The 21,565-nt window shown below is 34.7% G+C and overlaps 3 protein-coding genes across 3 annotated transcripts; all 3 read left to right on the forward strand.

Annotated features, from left to right (window-relative positions):
• Window positions 1-13,647: 13,647 nt before the first annotated feature.
• Window positions 13,648-16,023, forward strand: LOC148166923 (peroxidase-like). The gene is made up of 9 exons (XM_088047675.1): window positions 13,648-13,928; window positions 13,972-14,297; window positions 14,346-14,690; window positions 14,737-15,076; window positions 15,123-15,279; window positions 15,325-15,495; window positions 15,542-15,740; window positions 15,788-15,893; window positions 15,942-16,023. Exons 1-9 carry the CDS (start codon window positions 13,822-13,824, stop codon window positions 15,997-15,999), a joined length of 1,809 nt encoding a protein of 602 aa, XP_087903801.1. The 5' UTR covers window positions 13,648-13,821; the 3' UTR covers window positions 16,000-16,023.
• Window positions 16,024-16,943: 920 nt separating this feature from the next.
• Window positions 16,944-19,099, forward strand: alien (COP9 signalosome complex subunit 2 alien). Its single transcript, XM_088047219.1, has 7 exons — window positions 16,944-17,125; window positions 17,260-17,454; window positions 17,503-17,628; window positions 17,676-18,018; window positions 18,066-18,395; window positions 18,441-18,582; window positions 18,630-19,099. The coding sequence occupies exons 1-7, from the start codon at window positions 17,072-17,074 to the stop codon at window positions 18,772-18,774; spliced, it is 1,335 nt and encodes a 444-aa protein (XP_087903345.1). The 5' UTR covers window positions 16,944-17,071; the 3' UTR covers window positions 18,775-19,099.
• A 54-nt stretch (window positions 19,100-19,153) lies between these two features.
• Window positions 19,154-21,535, forward strand: LOC148166925 (protein ABHD8-like). The gene is made up of 6 exons (XM_088047218.1): window positions 19,154-19,919; window positions 19,965-20,226; window positions 20,457-20,707; window positions 20,754-20,927; window positions 20,985-21,195; window positions 21,243-21,535. Exons 1-6 carry the CDS (start codon window positions 19,537-19,539, stop codon window positions 21,354-21,356), a joined length of 1,395 nt encoding a protein of 464 aa, XP_087903344.1. The 5' UTR covers window positions 19,154-19,536; the 3' UTR covers window positions 21,357-21,535.
• The last annotated feature ends 30 nt before the right edge of the window (window positions 21,536-21,565 follow it).

A 21,565-nucleotide genomic window follows, 5' to 3' on the forward strand; every position in this document is an offset into this window, starting at 1 on the left:
ATATGCTACATTTCTTGGCTTCTCAAGTTTGCGTCACACATGCGAGCACTTCAATATTACCCGGCAATAAAAATAAAATTTTCACATATGCCGTGTTGTTGTTTAAGAATCATTTTCATTTCCCTCGAAAATCAATGACTGGGCTCTATCTAGATAGATAGATACCTGTCGTGTCTGTCCATGAATAATACAAACATCTGTCCAAAGAAAACGCTTGATGGATATCACCTTAAAATAAAAAGAACTTTATTAGAAATATATAAATCATGTTATCTCCTGAATTTGATTTTCTTGGAATCGTACCAGTTCACCCTTCTGAACAAGATTTGTCTAAAGAATTCCTCGAAGCAACGACTATTTCTCACCATGAAATGTACCATTATTGTTCTTCACACGGATTTATAGGTTGGCTATAAATTTCGATTTTTGTTGGTATTCTCTAAGTTAAACAAAATATTTTGCTGCACTTTACACAATACATCAAATTTCTAATAAATCTTCTCAAAACCATTCATCAACTCCTTTCCGCTAACAGCACTAATTAAATAAAACTAAATACACCTCCAAGTTTATTTAGCGAGTTATTAATTGAAATTTTCTAGTGTTGACGCTGATTTTAATTGACAAGTCCAATTAGGGACTTTTTATTTAAAAAAATATATCCCGGCGCATCCACCATTTTTTAAATTGCGCTCCAAAATTCTCAATATTTTTTTTGCTCCCTCAGGAAAAAAAAAATATGAAAAAATTACTCTCAAGCAACTTTTGTAGTTGAGAAACTTAATTAAATTTGAAAACATTATTTTACAAATATCTCATTTCGATTTAGAATCAGGGAAGCCAATTCTACTTTGGAAATAACTTTTGAGTGGTCGAGTAGAAATTTCGTGTAAAATGTGTTAATTAGTTTAAGAGTATAAAAGTGAGTTAGTGGTTGAAGAGTGTTTGTTTTTGTTATTATTAAAGTTGAGTTGTGTAGGTACAAGAATAAGTATGAAAAATGATAAAACGTAAGAAAACGGTAGTATGACGTGTATTGATAAATTGCCGTGAAAAATGGATACATTACACGATGTAACATTTTAACTTGTCACAAAATATGCTTATACTAGTAAACGGCAGTTTTTGCCACAACTGCACAACTCGACTCCTAACATTTGTAAGCGGCCAATTTCCTTGAAAGCATCTAAAATGGTACAGGTAACACAGACGAGATGTGTAGCTGATCCTTTAAAAATGTAGTGGTGGCTCGAGCCAGGCCGAAACGTGAAAAATAAACTCTTATGTCTGCCTCCCACACAAAGAATCTTAAACATTTAGAACAAGACCAACGAAATGACGTGATTGGCTCTCGAACGAACTTCACTATAAATCGATCCTTCTTGAGCGGTATTTAGAAATATTGCAATCACTTAAATTTTATTGGCGTTGTCAAATATTGGAGATTTTCCACTCGCTCTCGATCTTTAATGACTCGGTGCGATATGATGACACCGCAGAATTTCAGAACTCAAGTATCCATCGGATGAGCACTCGCTGACGCTAAATAAGAACATCACAAAATGGGGGACAACAAAGGAGAACGGCAAAAAGAGATGCACATGCAGAATATGAGTTCTTTTCACTAAAGGGCGTCATCGCAATCACTGTGATTACCAAGCATAAGCAAACGCAGCGCATCTCAAGAAATTATTTCGGATGTGCGCTGAATAACCGCGTATTTTCACACCTCCTCCGCTTCCATTGAACCCGAATGTCAACAAACTGACAATCAATCTCGGCCACAATAATTACTTCCAAACACCTGATGTGCTCTCGACCTTTTCTACTACAAAACCTCGCGCCAAAGCAAAAACACATCAGTTTCATTTTTATGACATTTATTACCTCTTTTAACGCCAAACTTACCGTATTTTCTTTTCATTTACTGACGGGCTAATACGACTCACTACCTCCGACCTTAGAATAGTTTTAACCTGGAAAACTTGATGCAAACAAATATTTCTCTGCCTTCTCGCTCTGAATTTTTCAGCTGGATAAGACTGCAAGAATATTTGTCATGGATCTTCCAAATGAGCACGAAAAACGTGTCGAGTTTGTATGGAAATACAGCAAAAGCGTTTTAATAAAACCTCTCTCTACTGTAATATTTGGCGAGAACGTCTAATACCAAAACCATTAAGTCACAAACTAAATAGAAACGAGAGCCCAACTACGACTAATAAAAAAATTTATTTTTCAAATGACAAAATCTAGTACAAAATGTGCAGCAGTATGCTTACAAAGAATTTATTCCAAAGTTGATCAAGTGCATTTAAAAGCTTCGTTGAGCGAGGGATTTTAGGTCAAATTTAAAACATTAAAATTTTATACATATGAATAAAGAGACGAATTTTCTTGAAAATTCATCATGTTATCCGTTGCAGGAATTATCTGTAAATGTAAAAGTACAGATATCAGAGCGTTTAATTTACTTTTAAGCTGTTTGTTAGAATTATATGTGAGAATATTTTGTAAAAGCTGGCAGAGTGTTTGGCAAACATTTCATCTTGGGAGCAACGCATCCACTGTAAATGAAGTTTTAAGTAAACAATACTTTTTATAATAAATTTGCGGTGAATGTAATTATATTTTGGACAATAATATCGGGTCGCTTGAGAAGATTGAAAGTAAATATAATAACCGGGCATAATTAAAAGTAAATTAATTTGAATCTCAATAAAATTTTCCCCGAAATAATTAACGTGAAAAGGTGTTTATTGGAATAATTCGTTTTAAAAGAAATAACCACCTGTAGCACCGCTATTACCATCATTGTCCTACACTTTCGCATTTAAATCTGATTATCAAGTTCGTTACAGCTTGTTCCGGACGTAAACATCGTCACTTAACTCGAACCAACAATTGAAATTGCGTATTATCGAAGGGAAAACTGAAAACATTTTTTTTTCATTCAAGTTTGTTGTTCATTTTTTCACTTATCGATTTCTCGGGTCGCTCAGGATAATTGATCGCGCTTTTTTCTTCCTTTTACTATTTGAGGTTTTGTTCAAAGGAAGCCCGTAATCGACAAAAATAAAGCATAATCAATTTCGTTGCCGACAAAGAAAATTCTTATTTTTGTGGTATTTTACTCAAGTGTATAAAATAGAGGTTCAACCCTCTTCCAGATAACCGACTATTCAGTATGTCTACTCAGCTAATAGATTTTGCTTAGTGGTCCTTAAACTGTTATTTTGCGCTGACGTACGATGCTCAACCGGACCAAAACCGTATTACATTAAAACTTACACAGTCAGCTTTATAAAACTACTCATTTAACCATTTAATTAATCAAATAATCCCAAATAACCCCAATTTTACTAATTAGCATTTACATTCTCCGAGTTCCGCTCAACCGAGATTATCCCACATATGAGCCAAAACTCAAATTCTAACTCTCACAACCACACAAAAACATTATTTAATTTTTTGTTATTTAAATATTTTGTGATTCTGTTAGAGCTTGGGACACGATGTCACAAAGCTTCTAAAAAATTTACATTTGAAATGTTGCAATGTGTGAGCAGTAACGTGCGCTGCCCTCTCTGCGTGATGACATGCCAGGCGATCTAAATTATTTACTTTCCAACAGATGGCAGCATTTATGAACAAAACACAAACTGTTGATTTAATAAATATGCCTATAAATAAAATGACAGATCGTTTTAATTTTATTGGAAATGTAAGCAGCGTACATATCCCCGCTCATGGAAAAACAATTAACTTCGTTACAATAACATTGCCCGTTAATAATTGAACATGAACTCAAATTGAAACGTATGCTGATTCAGCTATAGCTCGTAATTGACCGCTCATCTATTAAAATTCTGCAGCAATGAAATAGGCAATGCTTCAATTGACCAAACTGAAACCACCGCACGTGATTCTCGGTTACTTGGTTAATTTTAACACTTCCAGCGTTGATTTGTAACAATGTATCAACTTTACCGCTGATGAAACTTCATTCGCCAAATCCAACGAATTGCACTAGTATACTACTACCTCCTCTGATTTTTAAGTTTGTTTTTGGTCACAACTGCTTTTTATAATTCATAATACAAAATGGTAGAAAAAGAATAGTACGTTACATAATCTACTATTAGGGAACTTATTGAGAAATCGAAGAAAATATGCTGGAAACTGTTGCATTTATAAGAGTTGTTATCGGTTTTTTTTAACGCTTTAGAAAATTCCTTGTTATTAACAACCACTTTGTAAATACCTACAAACTTAAAGTGCCCTCGAGAAACTTACTCTTTACCTAAAAACAAAATTCTAATGGAAAAAGAAGTAAATCAATGCTTTAGGTCGAGTTTCTACACATTAATTCCGAAAACACAGTTGTTATTCTGTCTGTTTGAAATTTGATTTAAAAATTCTCAGGATAATTGTGGAGTTAATTTATCGAAATAAATAGCGTTATTAGGTGTACCGTGTGTATTTAAAGTTTGGCGCAGTAAAATTGCTTTAGTAGGATGACAATAAAATAAAAACAAACACAAGGCAGGTTTCATTAGCACACGTAACATCGTGAAAGCGCAATCCTGAGCCAGTAGTGTTTGGCTTATACGTGAACCTATGATACTATCCAGAAGTTAATTGAAACCAACAAGAAATGTTCAATGAAGTAATATGTGCGATCGCAACATGGTGCCAATAAAATCAAGACACGTTTGAGCCTTTTATACAGTGTCTTAAACCCTGAGCAATTACTGGGTGATTTTCTCGTTGAGAAGAATAGAAGCGCGTTGAAAGTCCTAGAGGAATCAATCATCATGGATGTCACATGGTTTCTTCTTCGATTAAATAAATATTTTTTAAATCCGATGTTGGAAATTTTTTTCGGTTAGCGGTCGGATTTTTCATTAAGTAGTTATTTGAGGGATAGTTTCGTTGAAAAATGAGTTTGAGACGTGATTAAGCATGTGGTCCACGCTGTAATTGAGAGACCATTGGTCAGAATTATGAAGACGGGGAATAAGGCAAGGGAATCACGTAGAGTTTTGACACTGACAGATTTATCCTATACATACACGACTGCGTTGCAAGATTTGAAGAAAATATAAAACCATATCTAGTGTATTCACACCCAGAACGCCCATGGGCATGAAAGTGAGATGCATGTTTCCATGATGGTTACAAGGTTAATCCTGATTTATGATATGTTGGAGAATCCTTGAAGGACATAGAAAAACATCTTGGAAATAGGAAATATATTGCGGCTTTATACACTACCGTGAACGCCTGAACGGCTTTGCGCTACTTGACAACGGAGAAAAATGTTCGCATTTCTCATCATCACTCAACTTTATTGTAAACTCTAAGCATGAAATAAACTGCTACACGAAATGCGTTCGAGTTCATTTTCCATGAAACTACCGTTGTCGTTAACCTATTCTTATTAACTTGAGTCTGCTGCACGACAGGGAACCACAACCCCTCTACCACTTCAAATGGCCATTCACATCCCCATAACTGTCAGACTTGAACAAATTTATATAAAAAGTAGCCACGCAATTACATCTACTTTATACCACAATAACATAATTACTCAACAATTCGCACATCGACTAACCCTCACACATTGCTGCATTTAATCGTTAACAACTCTCGTTAATGTCACCACAAGAAAATACGTAAAACATTTATCAAACATAACGACAGGAAGCTGTTCAATCTGATTATTACCTTTAACACCTTATCCGATAACACTTACAAGCTATAAACTACAAATTTACATACATCTAGAAACACAAATACAAGAAAAATTTTAAAAGAATTTTGCAAACCCCAGTAGAATATAATATAAGGTAAAAAAAATTTAAATAATCTGAACTAATTTGAAGAAAAAAACGATGGTGAAAACCGCATCTTTCTCTCTGTCATAGTTCCGGAAACATTGAGCTTCAAAAATTGCAAACAACTGACCCTTACTCAGTTAATTAAAATCTGCGCAAAATTCTGTGTAAAATAAGTTCTACTTTACTCCAAAAATAAACGAAATATCGACCTCACAACTCTAACATAGTTTTAGTCATGAATTTTTGCGAAAATTTGCAAATTTCGACTGTAGAAAAATCAAAAAACTATTTCCTATGTAAAAAATTGCGAGAAAAACGATGGCGCAAACCGCATCTCAATATCTGAAATAGTTTCCGAGATACCGAGCACGAATTGTTCTGAACCTTCAAAAATTTGGCCCTCTGGCGACAACCCAAAATTTTAAACGGCCATAACTTGGTTATTTGTTGACAAAAATTAAAAAGTTATCATGTTTTTGAATTCAGCGTAAAATTCTGCGTAAAATGAGACCCAAATTTGTTGAGTTTGCTTAATAAATAAACGAGGTATTGGCCAAAAACTGTTTTGGAAACATCATTTTAGGGTGATTTTCAATCAATGTTTTCAAAATGAAAACGACGATTAATAGCATTGAATTATACATCAGTCGAAAGAGGAGCTCAAAATCTATCTAGTGGCCAAATTTGAGATCGATCGGACAAATAGTTTACAAACTTAGGCCAAAAATAAAAAAATTGAAAAATTTTTATCGTTTGAGTCTGAATTTTTTTTCGCGAAAAATCGACTATCGAATTTTGGCCTTTTGAGAACATTTTCTAACGTAAAATGAGCCGAGAAAAAGAATGGCGCAAACCGCATTTCAATATCTCAAATAGTTTTCGAGATATTTAACTTTAAAAATTACGAAAAATGAGAAAAAATGAAAATCAACTTTCCGAAACTTTGATCGGCCATAACTCAGTTATTTGTTGTCGGATCTGAATTTAAATCCCAAATTTGAAATCTGCGGAAAATTCTGCGTACACTGATGTAGAATAACTTAAAATTACTCGAAAAAATAAGCGAGATATCGATATCAGAAGTTTGGCATAGTTTTATTCATGAATTTTTCCGAAAAACTCTCGACTCTTGCGCCCAGGGCCCCAACTTGGATCCGCCCCTGACTTTTTTAACGGCTCACAGAAGTTTTTATTATTACAAATTTACTGGACCAGACGTTAATAAAAAAGAAAATTGTTTTTACAGGAAAACCGCGTCTTTCTATTGTCCCCTTCGTAATAGCAAAGACATAATTCGAAACGAAAAATTAAATTTAATGGAGCAAACGTAAATATTAAAATATGTGTCTGCAAAAATGTAAATGTCGGCGGATCTTCGCTATTATTAGCAGCAACGCATGGTAAAGTTGAAATTGAAAGAAAATCGTGTTTGTTCGAACTTTACCATGTGTTGAGTTGGGAGTTAGAAAACTGAATTTTAACGCAATCAATTGTTATAACTCGTTTAAATAAACACTTAATTAAAAAAGTTTGGCAGTGAAGGAAGACGAGGAAAAAACTAACTATAAAAGAAATGTTATTAAATATCGGTACTAATAAGTGGAATATTTTTCCGTTTGCACCTAAATGATCAAAGTTAGGAAAATTTGTCATAAAGTTAGGAAAATCTCGTGAAAGTTGTTTTTGTCACGTCCACCTGTGGTTCCTGATAAGAGACGAACAACGAGCTCGTTTTTGTCGGGACTCATACAATCCGCAAGGCTATACCCTGATTTATATGCCATGTATTGGGAAACGTTATTGTTTCAAGTACAATTTTGGCTATATGACCATTGATTTCACATGATTGTTATTAACTAAAGTAGTTAATAGCAAATAGGTCAAGCACTTCACATTGAGATAACATCGGTTATCGAGGTTCAAATACATTTGATATAATCCTTTAAAGGCGACCGGATATTTGCTTCACTTTGTTTATTTTGATGACATGAGTGTTTTTAGGTTGACAACAGTCTCATGACTCACAAAACTGTTTTTTAAAGGATTTAAATTATACGACTTTTGTAATGAAAATACAAACGTCTGTCGGAGGAATTATGGCTAATAATATAAACCAGTCGAAATTTAAATTGAATTTAATAATTCAGTGCACACTTCAGAAACGTTTTTCAATAGTGGTATCGGCGTATCCTTTGGGAAATTTTCGAATATTCCTCGGGGCCAGTCCACCCCTGGTTGACTTGAACGGTTCTCAAACCACGCACTGTTGTCCGAGGAATTCACATATGACCAACTTTAAGACTGACACGTTGTAATATCACTATACAGAGCGATCTTTAATCTCTTGTTATTTTATCCTGTACAAACTTGTATTAAGTGCAAAGTTACTGTGTGAAAGTGAAAAGTCTAAGTTTTAGTAATTATCGTCGGATTAAGCGTACTTGGAAACTTTCATAGTTTTTTTCTTACATGTGCTGTTAAGATAAGCTTTTTTTGCTTGAATTTGATAACAACCTACACATGATATATTTTTCATTGTAGGATGACAACGAAATTGTGTTAGTATTTAAGCCGTTATTAGAAGGAGCGGAAGCTGTATACAACGTGGGGGAAAAGGAAATCAACAAATGCACAAGAAATAAAGCAAGTGGAATGACACGATAAAGCTCGCTTTGCGTTTTGCGAGCGTGTCGCTAGTAACCAGTACGCACAGTTCGTTGTTTATGTTATTAACGCTGGACCATTCATCCTAGCAGTAGACAGATACAGAGCTTAATAAAAGAGTAAGCAACCACCGTAAAGGAATAAAACGTCACCAAGAGGAAAACATGCGGAGGAGAGCAATTTCAAACATATTGCATTATATTGTGGACTGTGCGAGATCGTACCCAGGGGCGTAGCGAGATAATTGCTCGTGAAACGCCGAAGCCGGCTAATTTTTAAAAAGAGCTTATCTTTACCCACTGACATCAATAAGTCACGCGAATTTCTGCGTTTCCAGGGGCATTGCCCGATTTCTTTACACAAAACATTGACTTTCATTGAATATTTACAACTGCTTAAATCTTTTGTAGAAAACTCATCTAACTAAAATGTCAAGATATTTCAAAAAATCGGAGAAATCTTATTAAAAAAGATTTAGAAACGATAAAGACGAGGGCGAAAACTGCTAAATTATGCACGAGCGTTAATGTACATGCATGAGTGCAAGAAAGTCCTCGATCCGAAACCAGAATTGACCACAACTTAGGCTGTATGTAAATTTAAAGCCCCGAAAATAAGCGAGATATCGATATCAAAACTTTGCCATAGTTTTAATCCTGAATTTTCGCAAAAAACTGCAACTTTCGACTTTTGGAAAATCAAAGAACTATTTCTTATGTAAAAAGTCGCGAGAAAAACGATGGCGCAAACCGCATCTCAATATCTAAAATAGTTTCCGAGATATCGAGCACGAATTGTTTTAAACTGTCAAAAATTTGGCCCTCTGGCGACAACCCGAAATTTCAAACGGCCATAACTCGGTTATTTGTTGAAAATAATTATAAAATTATCATGTTTTTGAATTCAGCGTGAATTTCTGCGTAAAATGAGACCCAAATTTGTTGAGTTTTCTTAAGAAATAAACGAGGTATCGGCCAAAAACTGTTTTGAAAACATCATTTTAGGGTGATTTTCAATCAATGTTTTCAAAATGAAAACGACGATTAATAGCATTGAATTGTACATCAGTCGAAAGAGGAGCTCAAAATCTATCTAGTGGCCAAATTTGAGATCGATCGGACAAATAGTTTACAAGCTATGGCCAAAAATAAAAAAAATGAAAAATTTTCATCGTTTGAGTCAGATTTTTTTTTCGCGAAAAATTGACTTTCGAATTTTGGGCTTTTGAGAACATTTTCTAACGTAAAATGAGCCGAGAAAAACGATGGCGCAAATCGCATCTCAATATCTCTAATAGTTTCCGAGATATTTAACTTTGAAAATTGGGAAATATGAGAAAAAATTAAAATCAACTTTCCAAAACTTTGATCGGCCGTAACTCAGTTATTTGTTGTCGGATCTGAATTTAAATCCCAGATTTGGAATCTGCGGAAAATTCTGCGTATACTGATGTATAATAACTTAAGTTTACTTTAAAAAATAAGCGAGATATCGATATTAAATGTTTGGCCATAGTTTTAGTCATGAATTTTCGCGAAAATTTGCAAATTTCGACTGTAGAAAAATCAAAGAACTGTTTCTTAGGTAAAAAATTGTGAGAAAAACCATGGCGCAAACCGCATCTCAATATCTAAAATAGTTTCCGAGCTATCGAGCACAAATTGTTCTGAACCTTCAAAAATTTGGCCCTCTGGCGACAACCCAAAATTTCAAACCGCCATAACTCGGTTATTTGTTGACGAAAATTCAAAAATTCTCATGTTTTTGGATTCAGCGTGAAATTCTGCGTAAAATGAGACCCAAATTTGTTGAGCTTGCTTAATAAAAAAACCAGGCATGGCCAAAAACTGTTTTGAAAACGTCATTTTAGGGCTATTTTCAATCAATGTTTTCAAAATAAAAACGACGTTTAATAACCTTGAATTATACATCAGTCGAAAGAGGAGCTCGAAATCTATCTACTGGCCAAATTTGAGATCGATCGGACAAATAATTTACAAGCTATGGCCAAAAATAAAAAAAATGAAAAATTTTCATCGATTGAGTCGGAATTTTTTTTCGCGAAAAATCGACTATCGAATTTTGGGCTTTTGAGAACTTTTTCTAACGTAAAATGAGCTGAGAAAAACGATGGCGCAAACCGCATCTCAATATCTCTAATAGTTTCCGAGATATTTAACTTTGAAAATTGGGAAATATGAGAAAAAATAAAAATCAACTTTCCAAAACTTTGATCGGCCGTAACTCAGTTATTTGTTGTCGGATCTGAATTTAAATCCCAGATTTGGAATCTGCGGAAAATTCTGCGTATACTGATGTATAATAACTTAAGTTTACTCTAAAAAATAAGCGAGATATCGATTTTAAATGTTTGGCCATAGTTTTAGTCATGAATTTTCGCGAAAATTTGCAAATTTCGACTGTAGAAAAATCAAAGAACTGTTTCTTAAGTAAAAAATTGTGAGAAAAACGATGGCGCAAACCGCATCTCAATATCTGAAATAGTTTCCGAGATATCGAGCACAAATTGTTTTGAACCGTCAAAAATTTGGCCCTCTGGCGACAACCCGAAATTTCAAACGGCCATAACTCGGTTATTTGTTGAAAAAAATTAAAAAATTATCATGTTTTTCAATTCAGCGTGAATTTCTGCGTAAAATGAGACCCAAATTTGTTGAGTTTTCTTAATAAATAAACGAGGTATCGGCCAAAAACTGTTTTGAAAACATCATTTTATGGTGATTTTCAATCAATGTTTTCAAAATAAAAACGACGTTTAATAACCTTGAATTATACATCAGTCGAAAGAGGAGCTCGAAATCTATCTACTGGCCAAATTTGAGATCGATCGGACAAATAATTTACAAGTTATGGCCAAAAATAAAAAAAATGAAAAATTTTCATCGATTGAGTCGGAATTTTTTTTCGCGAAAAATCGACTATCGAATTTTGGGCTTTTGAGAACTTTTTCTAACGTAAAATGAGCCAAAAAAACGATTTTGCAAATCGCATCGCAATATCTCTAATAGTTTCAGAGATATTTAACTTTAAAAATTAGGAAAAATTAGGAAAAATAAAAATCAACTATCCGAAACTTTGATCGACCATAACATAGTTATTTGTTGTCGGATCTAAATTTCAATCCCAGATTTGGAATCTGCGGAAAATTCTGCGTAAAATGTTGTAATTAACGCAAGTTTACTTCAAAAAATAAGCGAGATTTCGATATCAGAAGTTTGGCATGAAAATGTTGAGACTTCCTTACATGCTGAGAAATCTAAAAAACGTTCGAAAGAACCCTAAAAAATATAAACATAAATATAAACAGATGCTGTGCGGACTCGCAGAGCATCAGTTTTCATTTAAGACATATCTTCCAGGTAGCAGTTCAGTTCATTTTTTATCGTACGTTAGGTTGATATAATTTAGTAAAACGAACGTTTTTCGTTGGAAAGCATTCATTTTAATTAAGACGAAGTATACGCTTTGATCGGAACGAAATGTCATAGGTAAAAAAAAATGTAGGCACTAGCCAATAGAATGTCGAAAAAATACGGGAATATTCAAACCCGACTTCGTGATATTTCAAATTTTAAATATTTCCATTTGAATTATTTATGTTACATCGTCCTGGAGGAATAAGGAAAGACACGGAATCCTTTGCATTAATTTTAAAATATGAGTCTTAGAATTTGTACCAAATAGCATTATTGTGTTTATCAGAGATGTAAAATACATACCGGACTCGGTAATGTAGAAAATAGCGAGAAAATTTTATTTATTCCAGGGATGCATCGGATCCTTTATATCAACACATATCCACAACTTACAGGTGTCTCCATCACATGTCAGAAACACGCGGTGCTTACAGCCTTTCGAGCTTTTGGAGCTTTGTATCTATGCTCTGAAAATGCGAGCTGCTATAGAAATTTTCCAGGAAAAAAAAGGAAACGAATACTTTTTATCATAGGTAATGATTTTGCCATTTACTCGAGTCTTTAGTCGATACCTGTTACTGCGGCATATAAAATCAAAATAAAGGTGAAATAAAAACTGACGCTATCGATGCGAACCGCATATAACAGGATAGCTTATAAACGTATCAAATACAAAGGCAGCAATAAAGTAGGCAATACAATTCAAGAGAAAGTCGATCATCGAAACAATGCAAGCATTGCGAATATATGCCAAAAATCCTACCGAAATCCTTGTTTTATCGCACGATCGCTTAATTCATCGTTGGGGATTTTGCAACAAAAGCGCAATCACACAAGCAAAAACCTCATTAAAACATCTTAAAAACTTTCAACTATTCACATGACTCGGGTTTGATTTTTTCAACAATGAAATTTTCTGTGTGCTTTTATTTGTCCAAAATTTCATTTTTAAAGCACCAATTAATCCACTTGATACCCTTGACATTTATTTATTGATTTTATCTTAATTTTTGTCGCGGAAACATCCAAACTCACTTGATGCTATTTGTTTAATTTCGGTGCAAACCTGATCATTTTTAAAAGCACAAAACAAATAGAATATTGAAATTCTCCACAGTTAACAGTGGAAGTCAAGATAAAAATACACGCGACGATTACTCAACCGCAGGTGTGAAAATTATCAAAATATTGAGCTTCCAATTACCAGAGATTAGTTATTAATACTCGTATAAACAAATTTGGCATGCATGAGAAAGCCAACCCCTGTTCAAGCTTCGATTGCTGCTTCGAATATTCATGTAATTTCATACCTAATGTTGTAAACAGTAACGCAATAAGCAACTATAAAGTGCAGATTCGATGGATCACTTAATACCTAATTCTACTCTAATGCACACTATTGTTTAAATATAGTCATGTATTACATATAGTTTTGGTATAATATATGAAACTTTATCAAATTCTCACAGTCGGATACCTCGAATTAGAATTGGAAACTCAATGGAGAAATTATAATCTCCAATAGACAATAAAAACAAATATTGATCTTTAATCAGGTAATTACGAGTGATTGATTGCCAAATATCCGTCAGTTTTAAACACATGAGATTCCCTTATCTTCTTTTTTTGAATCTTTACGTACTGCCAAAGTGGATAAGTAACACTTATGTTGTTTGATGTTGAATTAGTAAGGAAGATTATCATCAGTGGTGCCAAAAAAATCAGATAGAACTAGTACCCCTACCTCCGCATTTTTTTTCCAAAAATAACCGATAAATCCTTCCTAATATTTGTTTTTATTGCTCAACAAAAGATAATGCCCCTCTTTACAAACCTATAAAAAGAGACACCTCTAAAGTTTGCTACTGATTGCAACCATGAAGTCCGTTTTAATTCTGTTTTTCCTCGGTCTCTGTGCCGAAAATTTCGCGTTCAAACCACCAATTAGTCCTCTTTACACTGTCGACAAAACCAAAGGACGCAGGTACGTTTCCGTTATTAAAATCGTGCTCTAATAATAAATTTAGCAATCTCAAATCGTACGACACCTGTTTTTTGGAGGCTCCAGAATGTGACCCCGCAGCAAAATATCGAACTTTTGATGGTTCTTGCAACAATCTGGATCACCCAACTTGGGGAATGGCAAAATCAGCTCTAGTCAGATTATTCGAGCCTCGCTACAGCGATGGAATAGAACTACCACCGGTGTCAGTAGATGGAGCGGAATTACCCAACGCTCGAAAAATAGTCACGACTATCTTTTCCGATCACGATGTTCCCGACACCGTGTCTTTGATTGTAGCCCAATGGGCACAGTTTATAGCCCATGACTTTGCATCAAACGTTAACAAAGGTAAGAGCTATTAAACTAGTCGTGGTATTATACTAACTTAAATTGTAGAAGGAGTTGATGACTGTTGCGCTTCCGATGATCGAATTGTTTGTCTCCCAATTATGATCCCAGAAGACGATCCGTTCTTTGCACAATATAACAAGACTTGTCAAGCTCTTACTCGAACAGCAACTACAGTTTGTGGCGAGTGTAGTTCAAAAGAAGCCAAAGTTCCAATAAACGGAATTACGCATATTCTTGATGGCTCTCAAATTTATGGTTCTGATGCAGAGTTTGCAAAAACTTTGCGCTCTGGAGAAGGTGGACGTTTAGATGTACGAGTTTTGGAAGATGGTAGATGTTTCCTACCATCCTCTGGTTCTTGTTACAATTCAGATGTGTGCTACGTCGCAGGTAAATCCTCAAAAGTCAATTATTGGATTTATAAGGACGGTTTTAGGGGAATCACGTGTGAACCAGAACACGCACTTAACTATTTTGCATACTATGTTAGTGAGAGGCCACAATATTATTGCTGATGGACTTGAACTCTTTCATCCTGAGTGGGATGACGAAACCATTTATCAAGAAACTAGAAAAATCATCGTTGCTGCTTATCAACACATCACTTACAATGAGTTCTTGCCGTATATTTTAACAGAGGAAATGGCGATTAAAACTACACTAAAACCAAGTAGAGCAAAATATCAGTATGATCCAGAGCTTCCAAATGGTGTTATTGTGAGCTTCAGTAATCCTTCATTCAGAATTTTCCATTCTGGTCTTCAAGGAGCTCTAGCGTACGTTGTTTTATCCCAAACTATAAAATATTACAGTTTGTTTTAGGTTGTACAACTATCATTTAGTGATGACAGGTCAAATCAACCTGACGGACTATGTTAACTCTCCGGGAATTATAGAAGAAGACGATAACTTTGATGGGCTCATTTTGGGTGTTATAACACAACCCATGCAAACTATTGACGAGTTCTACACTTCCCAGGTTAGATTCTTTTGTGAGTTGTGGCGTATTAAGTCGTTTTTTTAGATTGAAGAGAAATTATTCCGTTTTGCCAATCCGTACGGAATTGATCTGAACGCTATTGATATACAAAGAGCAAGAGACCACGGCGTTCCTGGATACCCAACAATTATCTATGCTTGTAAAGGTATAGAAATCAACGATTTTGATGATCTCGCTAATCTGTGGCCCGCTGAGGTAATTTCTCAATCAAACAAAACCGCTAACTAAGACAAATTTCTAGAAAATTGAACTCGTTCGTCAAATTTACTCTTCCGTGGAAGACATAGATTTGTTCGTAGCCGCAAACTTCGAGATTAAACAAGAAGGACATAGATTGAGTCCTGTTTTGGAATGTTTGATAGGAGAACAATTCTATCGATGGAAATACGGCGACCGGTTTTGGTACGAAATTGAAGATCAGCCTGGTAGTTTTACTCCAGGTACGTATTTTAAAAATTCTGTTCATATGCTTAAACTCTAATTTCAGCGCAATTGGAAGCTATTAAAAAAATTACTTTGTCTCGTTTGGTTTGTGTTACTGGAGACCATATAGTAAACGTTACTGTCAACGCTTGGGCCCCTCCTGGCGACAAGTAAAAAGCAAAAAAATTGTAAACAAAATGTTTGATTGATTTTTTTAGCAATCCGGTTGTTTCATGCGATGATATTCCAGCTCTGGATTTAACACCCTGGATCTAATAAATGGAGGAAGTGATAATTTAGTTTAGTTATATATCAACTCATTTAATAAAAATGTTTATAAAAATATGCACTTTTTTTTAATCGAAGCTGTACCAATGCTCGTATTTTTTGGCTCAAATTTGAAAATGTCTTGAAATATCTAAATTGGAACAGTTATCAAAAAACGGCAAAAAAAACAAATTTTGGACTAGTAGTCCTTTAAAATCCTGCATAAGGACAAGGATGGATTTAGCCCCGTGCTATTTGCGATTTAATTTTCTAAAAAAATAAATACATACGCATGGTTTATTTGTTAGTTATTTTACCTAAAATATAATACACAAAATCAAAAACAATTATCAGAAAAAATATTTTATTGATAGTTACACAGTACCCTTTGACGCTACATTTTTACGCGCCACTGAATGACATTTTCCCTTGCATCCGCTTCCGCTTCATATGTCGGTTATAAAAATTGAGTCTGTTAAGCGTCAGCCTAAAATTCAGAAAAATTGTGTTTTCTTGTACTGAAGAACTAAACTAAACGTTTAGTCAACATTTGAAACCATGGTTGAAGAGAGAGATTACTTAATATATGAAATTGAAGAGGATTACCGCTGGGTAAGCTTACATAACCTCTTGAGACAATTCTGCAAAAAAAAACCACTTTCAACGTTATAAAAAACAGCAACAAAAAACAGATTTCGGACCTCAACAAATGTGTCCTAAAAATCCAATCAAAAATGCACAGGCAGGCATTTAGTCAAGGTTTTGGGATGTAATTTCCTAAAAAAATGCGTGGAATCCGTACCTCCACACTGAAGGGAGGTCAAAAGGAAAATATAATACACATAAAAACAATTAACAACTGAAGAAATGCTTTGTTGGTAGTTGCACAAAATACCCTTTAACTTTGCCTGTTGATACGCCACTGGTCGAATTTTCGACCCCGCCGCCACTGTGTATTCGTCCTCGTCATCTGTCAAACGTTTTAAAAATTGAAGCTGTCAATCGGCAGCCGAAAATTCAGGCAAATTGTGGCTTTTCTCAAATTTTACATCTTTTAAACGTTTATCGAACATTTTAAAGCATGTCTGACGCCGAAGACGACTTTATGTGTGAAGATGAAGAGGATTACGGCTTGGTAAGCTTACATAACCTCACTTTCTGGGACGATCCAACAAAAAATACTATTTTTAAACGTTGTTTGGAGCCTGTCATTTTATTTTATAGTTTTTTAGTAATTTTCATTGTTGTTACTTGTCATGTTTGTTGTAGGAATATTCTGAGGATAGTAATTCAGAGCCTGACGTTGATTTAGAAAACCAGTACTATAACAGCAAATCTCTGAAAGAAGAGGAGCCCAAAGCTGCTTTGGCTTCATTTCAAAAAGTTTTAGATCTGGAAAGTGGAGAAAAGGGAGAATGGGGGTTCAAAGCTTTGAAACAAATGATAAAAATCAATTTTAAATTGGTACAAACTGACCTATTATAACTTCATGATTGATTTCTGTATTTTTAGGGGAATTTTGAGGAAATGATGAGCCGTTATAAACAACTGTTGACTTATATCAAAAGTGCAGTAACGCGGAATCACAGTGAAAAATCAATCAATTCAATTTTAGACTATATATCCACTTCTAAAAATGTGAGTGACTGGCAACTTTCTATACAATATCACCGTTTTTCTTGTAGATGGAACTGTTACAAAACTTTTATGAAACTACTCTAGAAGCTCTCAAAGATGCAAAAAATGACAGACTATGGTTTAAAACAAATACAAAGTTAGGCAAGCTATATTATGACCGTGGTGATTTCAACAAATTGGCGAAGATTCTTAAACAATTGCACCAGTCGTGTCAAACTGATGATGGGGAAGATGATCTGAAGAAAGGGACACAGTTACTTGAAATATATGCCTTAGAAATCCAGATGTACACTGCACAGAAAAATAACAAGAAACTTAAAACTTTGTATGAACAATCCTTACATATAAAATCAGCAATACCACATCCTTTAATCATGGGGGTTATTAGAGGTAATTTTAATTTTTATTCCTACCTAGTCTTTAATTTTTCTCCCTAGAATGTGGCGGTAAAATGCATTTGAGAGAAGACGAGTTTGAGAAAGCCCACACGGATTTTTTTGAAGCTTTCAAAAATTACGATGAATCCGGAAGTCCGAGAAGAACGACGTGTTTGAAGTATTTAGTACTCGCCAACATGTTGATGAAGTCTGGAATTAACCCCTTTGATTCACAAGAAGCTAAACCTTATAAAAATGATCCTGAAATTCTAGCAATGACTAATTTAGTGAACGCCTACCAAACCAATGATATCAATGAATTTGAGTCAATTCTAAAACAAAACAGGCAAAACATTATGGATGATCCATTCATTAGAGAGCACATAGAAGGTAATGATAAAATAATTTGAGTTTTTATTATAGCGTTCTTTTTAGATTTACTCCGCAATATTAGAACCCAGGTCTTAATCAAACTAATTAAACCATATACTCGGATCCAAATTCCTTTTATTTCAACTGAGTTAAATATAGATGTTTCTGAAGTAGAAAATCTTTTAGTTTCATGCATTTTAGATAAGTATGTCTTTCATTGTTGTATTTGCAGAGATTTATTGTCGGTTTTAGTACCATTGAAGGTCGCATTGATCAAGTAAATCAAGTTCTTTTCTTGGAGCGAGCCGCGGTAAACATGGCCAGATACAACGCTTTGGATCGATGGACAAATCAGTTGAACACTCTTCACTTATCAATAATTAATAAGATGGCTTAACATCTTCGTTTTTTTGGGTTTGCAGTTTTCAACTAACCCTATCATATTTTCAAATGTTTTAATAACCATTAGTTATTGTTGTATACATTGTAAACTGTATTTCATTTTAATCTATTTAAATGACTGATACGATAGCTATTTCAACAATAGCCTGTAAAATGTGATACTGGTGTAAAATTTATTCAAGCAGATCACATTGTTAATATGTTAATTTAAAAGTTTTAATTAGCGCATGATACTTTTTTGTTGTGGCAGATGTAATTTTGTATTTTCTGTAGCCATTTCCACTTCATGAAAATAAATTTGAAGGTTTACACGCAAGAAACTAGTTTCAAATTATTTTAAATTTTCGTCCGTCAGGGCCACCAACTCCATTTTCAAAAAGCCCCGTTACCTGTCAACTGTCATTCCACTTGTCAGAAATGTTTTGTTTATTGGTTTCCAACAATATTTACACGTTTAAATGATAATTCCTAAGACTGTGATAAATGAAATGTGGCAAATATTAACAGAAATCTGAAACGTTTTTCGAAAATAATCACCTTTTTGATAAGAACCGTAAAACTCGGCGCTCCTTTATTTATTTAATTTAACACATGAGTGACTCAAACATTAAAATACTTTTAGCCTAATTTGCGCGTTCGTTCCACCAAATACAGCTTCAAGTATACAAGGAAATGTAGAAAGTTCACTTGTAATTGACCTATCTAAATGAATGTGGGCTGGTTTTTAACACTGAAGATGGGTGTAACATAAGGCAAAATGACTGAAGAACAGTTCATTTCAAATTCGAGTGGATGTCTCCCCAAAGTGTTTAATTCGTGGCAACAGTTCCTCTCAACTTTAAATTTTAAACATCCAGTGTACCCCCTTGACCCTGTTGCACCTGAAAACAGTGAGTTTTTCATAATTGAGTCAAAAACTCGCATCAGAATTATACACGTGGGGCTCGAAAATGTCCACAAAGTCGTCAGTGCAAGATACAGCTTGGAACAAGGATCTAAAAGAAATTCACTCTCGGAAGAATACTGGTTCACTAAATGGAACAAACCTCTGAAAATTGGGAACTGTAACTGCTCTTTTCGCAAATCTTTCAGACTCTCAGTGTTCTCAAACCAACCAAAAGTTGAAGAGAACAGAGAAAGGTGAGTTACAAAAATTGGGATTTTGGGTTTAAGTTGGGGTTTTAGTACCTCCAGTTTTGATGTCATCCCTAAAAGAATCGTCAATGTTGAGACTTTTGTTGAGAGGATCATTCAGGAGACTATATTTGAAGCATTTCAAGAATATTATATTTTGAGGAATCATGAGAAAGGGGTTGTTAATTTGGGGTTCCAAAAAGCAGAGGATGAGGATGTTGTTATAAGGAAAAAAACACTTGGGGGTGTCGCAAAACAGAACAACAGTGGGGGAGGAAAAGCTCATTGTTTGCACAAAAAACATTCCCAAAAGGTAACTGAGAACTGAGATTTTTATACTTCCTGTCACTTAAAACACACACTTTACAAACTAGTTTCCTCAACACCCACAGAACAACTGAAGTCATATTGGTAATTAAATTCGTTAAAACTGAGTAATGAATTTTTACGGTTGTCTTAATCACCTCTCACTACAATTACTTAACACCCTGTATAAAACAATAGTCATGGTCGTTCTGGTATTAAAATCGATTTTTATTGCAGAAACCCCTCATTATCCTCCTCCACGGAATCGGCAACTCTGCAGATGTATGGTGGTTTGTCATTAACAGCCTTGTTAACAAAGGCTATGAAATCATTGCCCCTGATATGTTGGGACATGGCTACAGCTCAGCCCCCAATAAAGCCAATTTGTATACATTTCACAATTTACTAATCCATATTATCACGATCTTTGACCATTACACCGCCTCAGACGACAAAAGAAAATGTATTATAATAGGACACTCCTATGGGTAAGTAATGTGTGTGTTAATAAGGTCCATTAACGCACGATTCTAGGTGCAGTTTGGCCACGGCTCTATACAGACATAGAGCGCCTCAAATAAGCCAACTTATCTTGATAAGTGGTGGTGGCCCCACTCCGTTAGCTGCACCAGTGACGAATAATGAAATCTCGCCGTTTGGTTGCATTCACACTTTGTTTAAACCACTTCTGTTTTGTGGTTTAAAAAGGTAATATAAAAAAACGTAAAAGCACCAAGCGATTGCTAAAATATCCGTTGATTTCAGGAGCTTTTTATTTTCGTCCCGTGGGAAACACTTCAAAATTTGTGATGCCGAATCTGCTATCCCCCCGCAAATTGTAACTTATCTGTCAATGGGGCAGAATTGGCCTGAAGGGGATGCAGCTTTTCACAGACGGATTTTGGTACCGACTTTGTTGGTTCATGGTTTACAAGATAAACAAATTACGCTTGTTCAACAATGTGAGATGGAAAGGGTAAGAAAGTTTGTTTTTTAGACAGGGGGGTAATGATTTTTTTCTAGACAATTCCACGAGCATTTCTCGAACTGATTCCAAACGCTGGACACATGTCGATGTTGGAAACACCAGAGCATCTCAGCCACATGATCTTATGTTTTATCGACACTTGGAGTTAAGATTTTCTAGGAATTTTACCTCAGAACCATATTTTTGTATTAGTAACTTATTAGTAGGGAAGTAACTCAAATCACTGACGTACGATTAATTGTGATACTAAATTCGAAGTAACAAACCGTCCAATTTTATACACTTTACACTTGTTAACTCTTTTTTAAATAAACATTTCTAAGCAAAACTTGGGTTTGATTGGTATAGAACAAAAAAT

The sequence above is a fragment of the Gnatocerus cornutus genome, chromosome 10, assembly GCF_029298725.1.
Source record: "Gnatocerus cornutus isolate USDA-ARS CGAHR chromosome 10, icGnaCorn1.1, whole genome shotgun sequence".
NCBI classification, from domain to species: domain Eukaryota; kingdom Metazoa; phylum Arthropoda; class Insecta; order Coleoptera; family Tenebrionidae; genus Gnatocerus; species Gnatocerus cornutus.

Bases quoted from the DNA above. Each gene is read 5' to 3' on its own strand.
- LOC148166923 (XM_088047675.1), top strand. From the start codon at position 13,822: ATGAAGTCCGTTTTAATTCTGTTTTTCCTCGGTCTCTGTGCCGAAAAT. The intron at 14,298-14,345 runs GTAAGAGCTATT...CTTAAATTGTAG, and splicing joins TGCATCAAACGTTAACAAAG to AAGGAGTTGATGACTGTTGC. The intron at 15,280-15,324 runs GTTAGATTCTTT...TCGTTTTTTTAG, and splicing joins ACGAGTTCTACACTTCCCAG to ATTGAAGAGAAATTATTCCG.
- alien (XM_088047219.1), top strand. From the start codon at position 17,072: ATGTCTGACGCCGAAGACGACTTTATGTGTGAAGATGAAGAGGATTAC. The intron at 17,126-17,259 runs GTAAGCTTACAT...TGTTTGTTGTAG, and splicing joins ATGAAGAGGATTACGGCTTG to GAATATTCTGAGGATAGTAA. The intron at 17,455-17,502 runs GTACAAACTGAC...CTGTATTTTTAG, and splicing joins TAAAAATCAATTTTAAATTG to GGGAATTTTGAGGAAATGAT.
- LOC148166925 (XM_088047218.1), top strand. From the start codon at position 19,537: ATGACTGAAGAACAGTTCATTTCAAATTCGAGTGGATGTCTCCCCAAA. The intron at 20,227-20,456 runs GTAACTGAGAAC...TTTTTATTGCAG, and splicing joins ACAAAAAACATTCCCAAAAG to AAACCCCTCATTATCCTCCT. The intron at 20,928-20,984 runs GTAATATAAAAA...CGTTGATTTCAG, and splicing joins CTGTTTTGTGGTTTAAAAAG to GAGCTTTTTATTTTCGTCCC.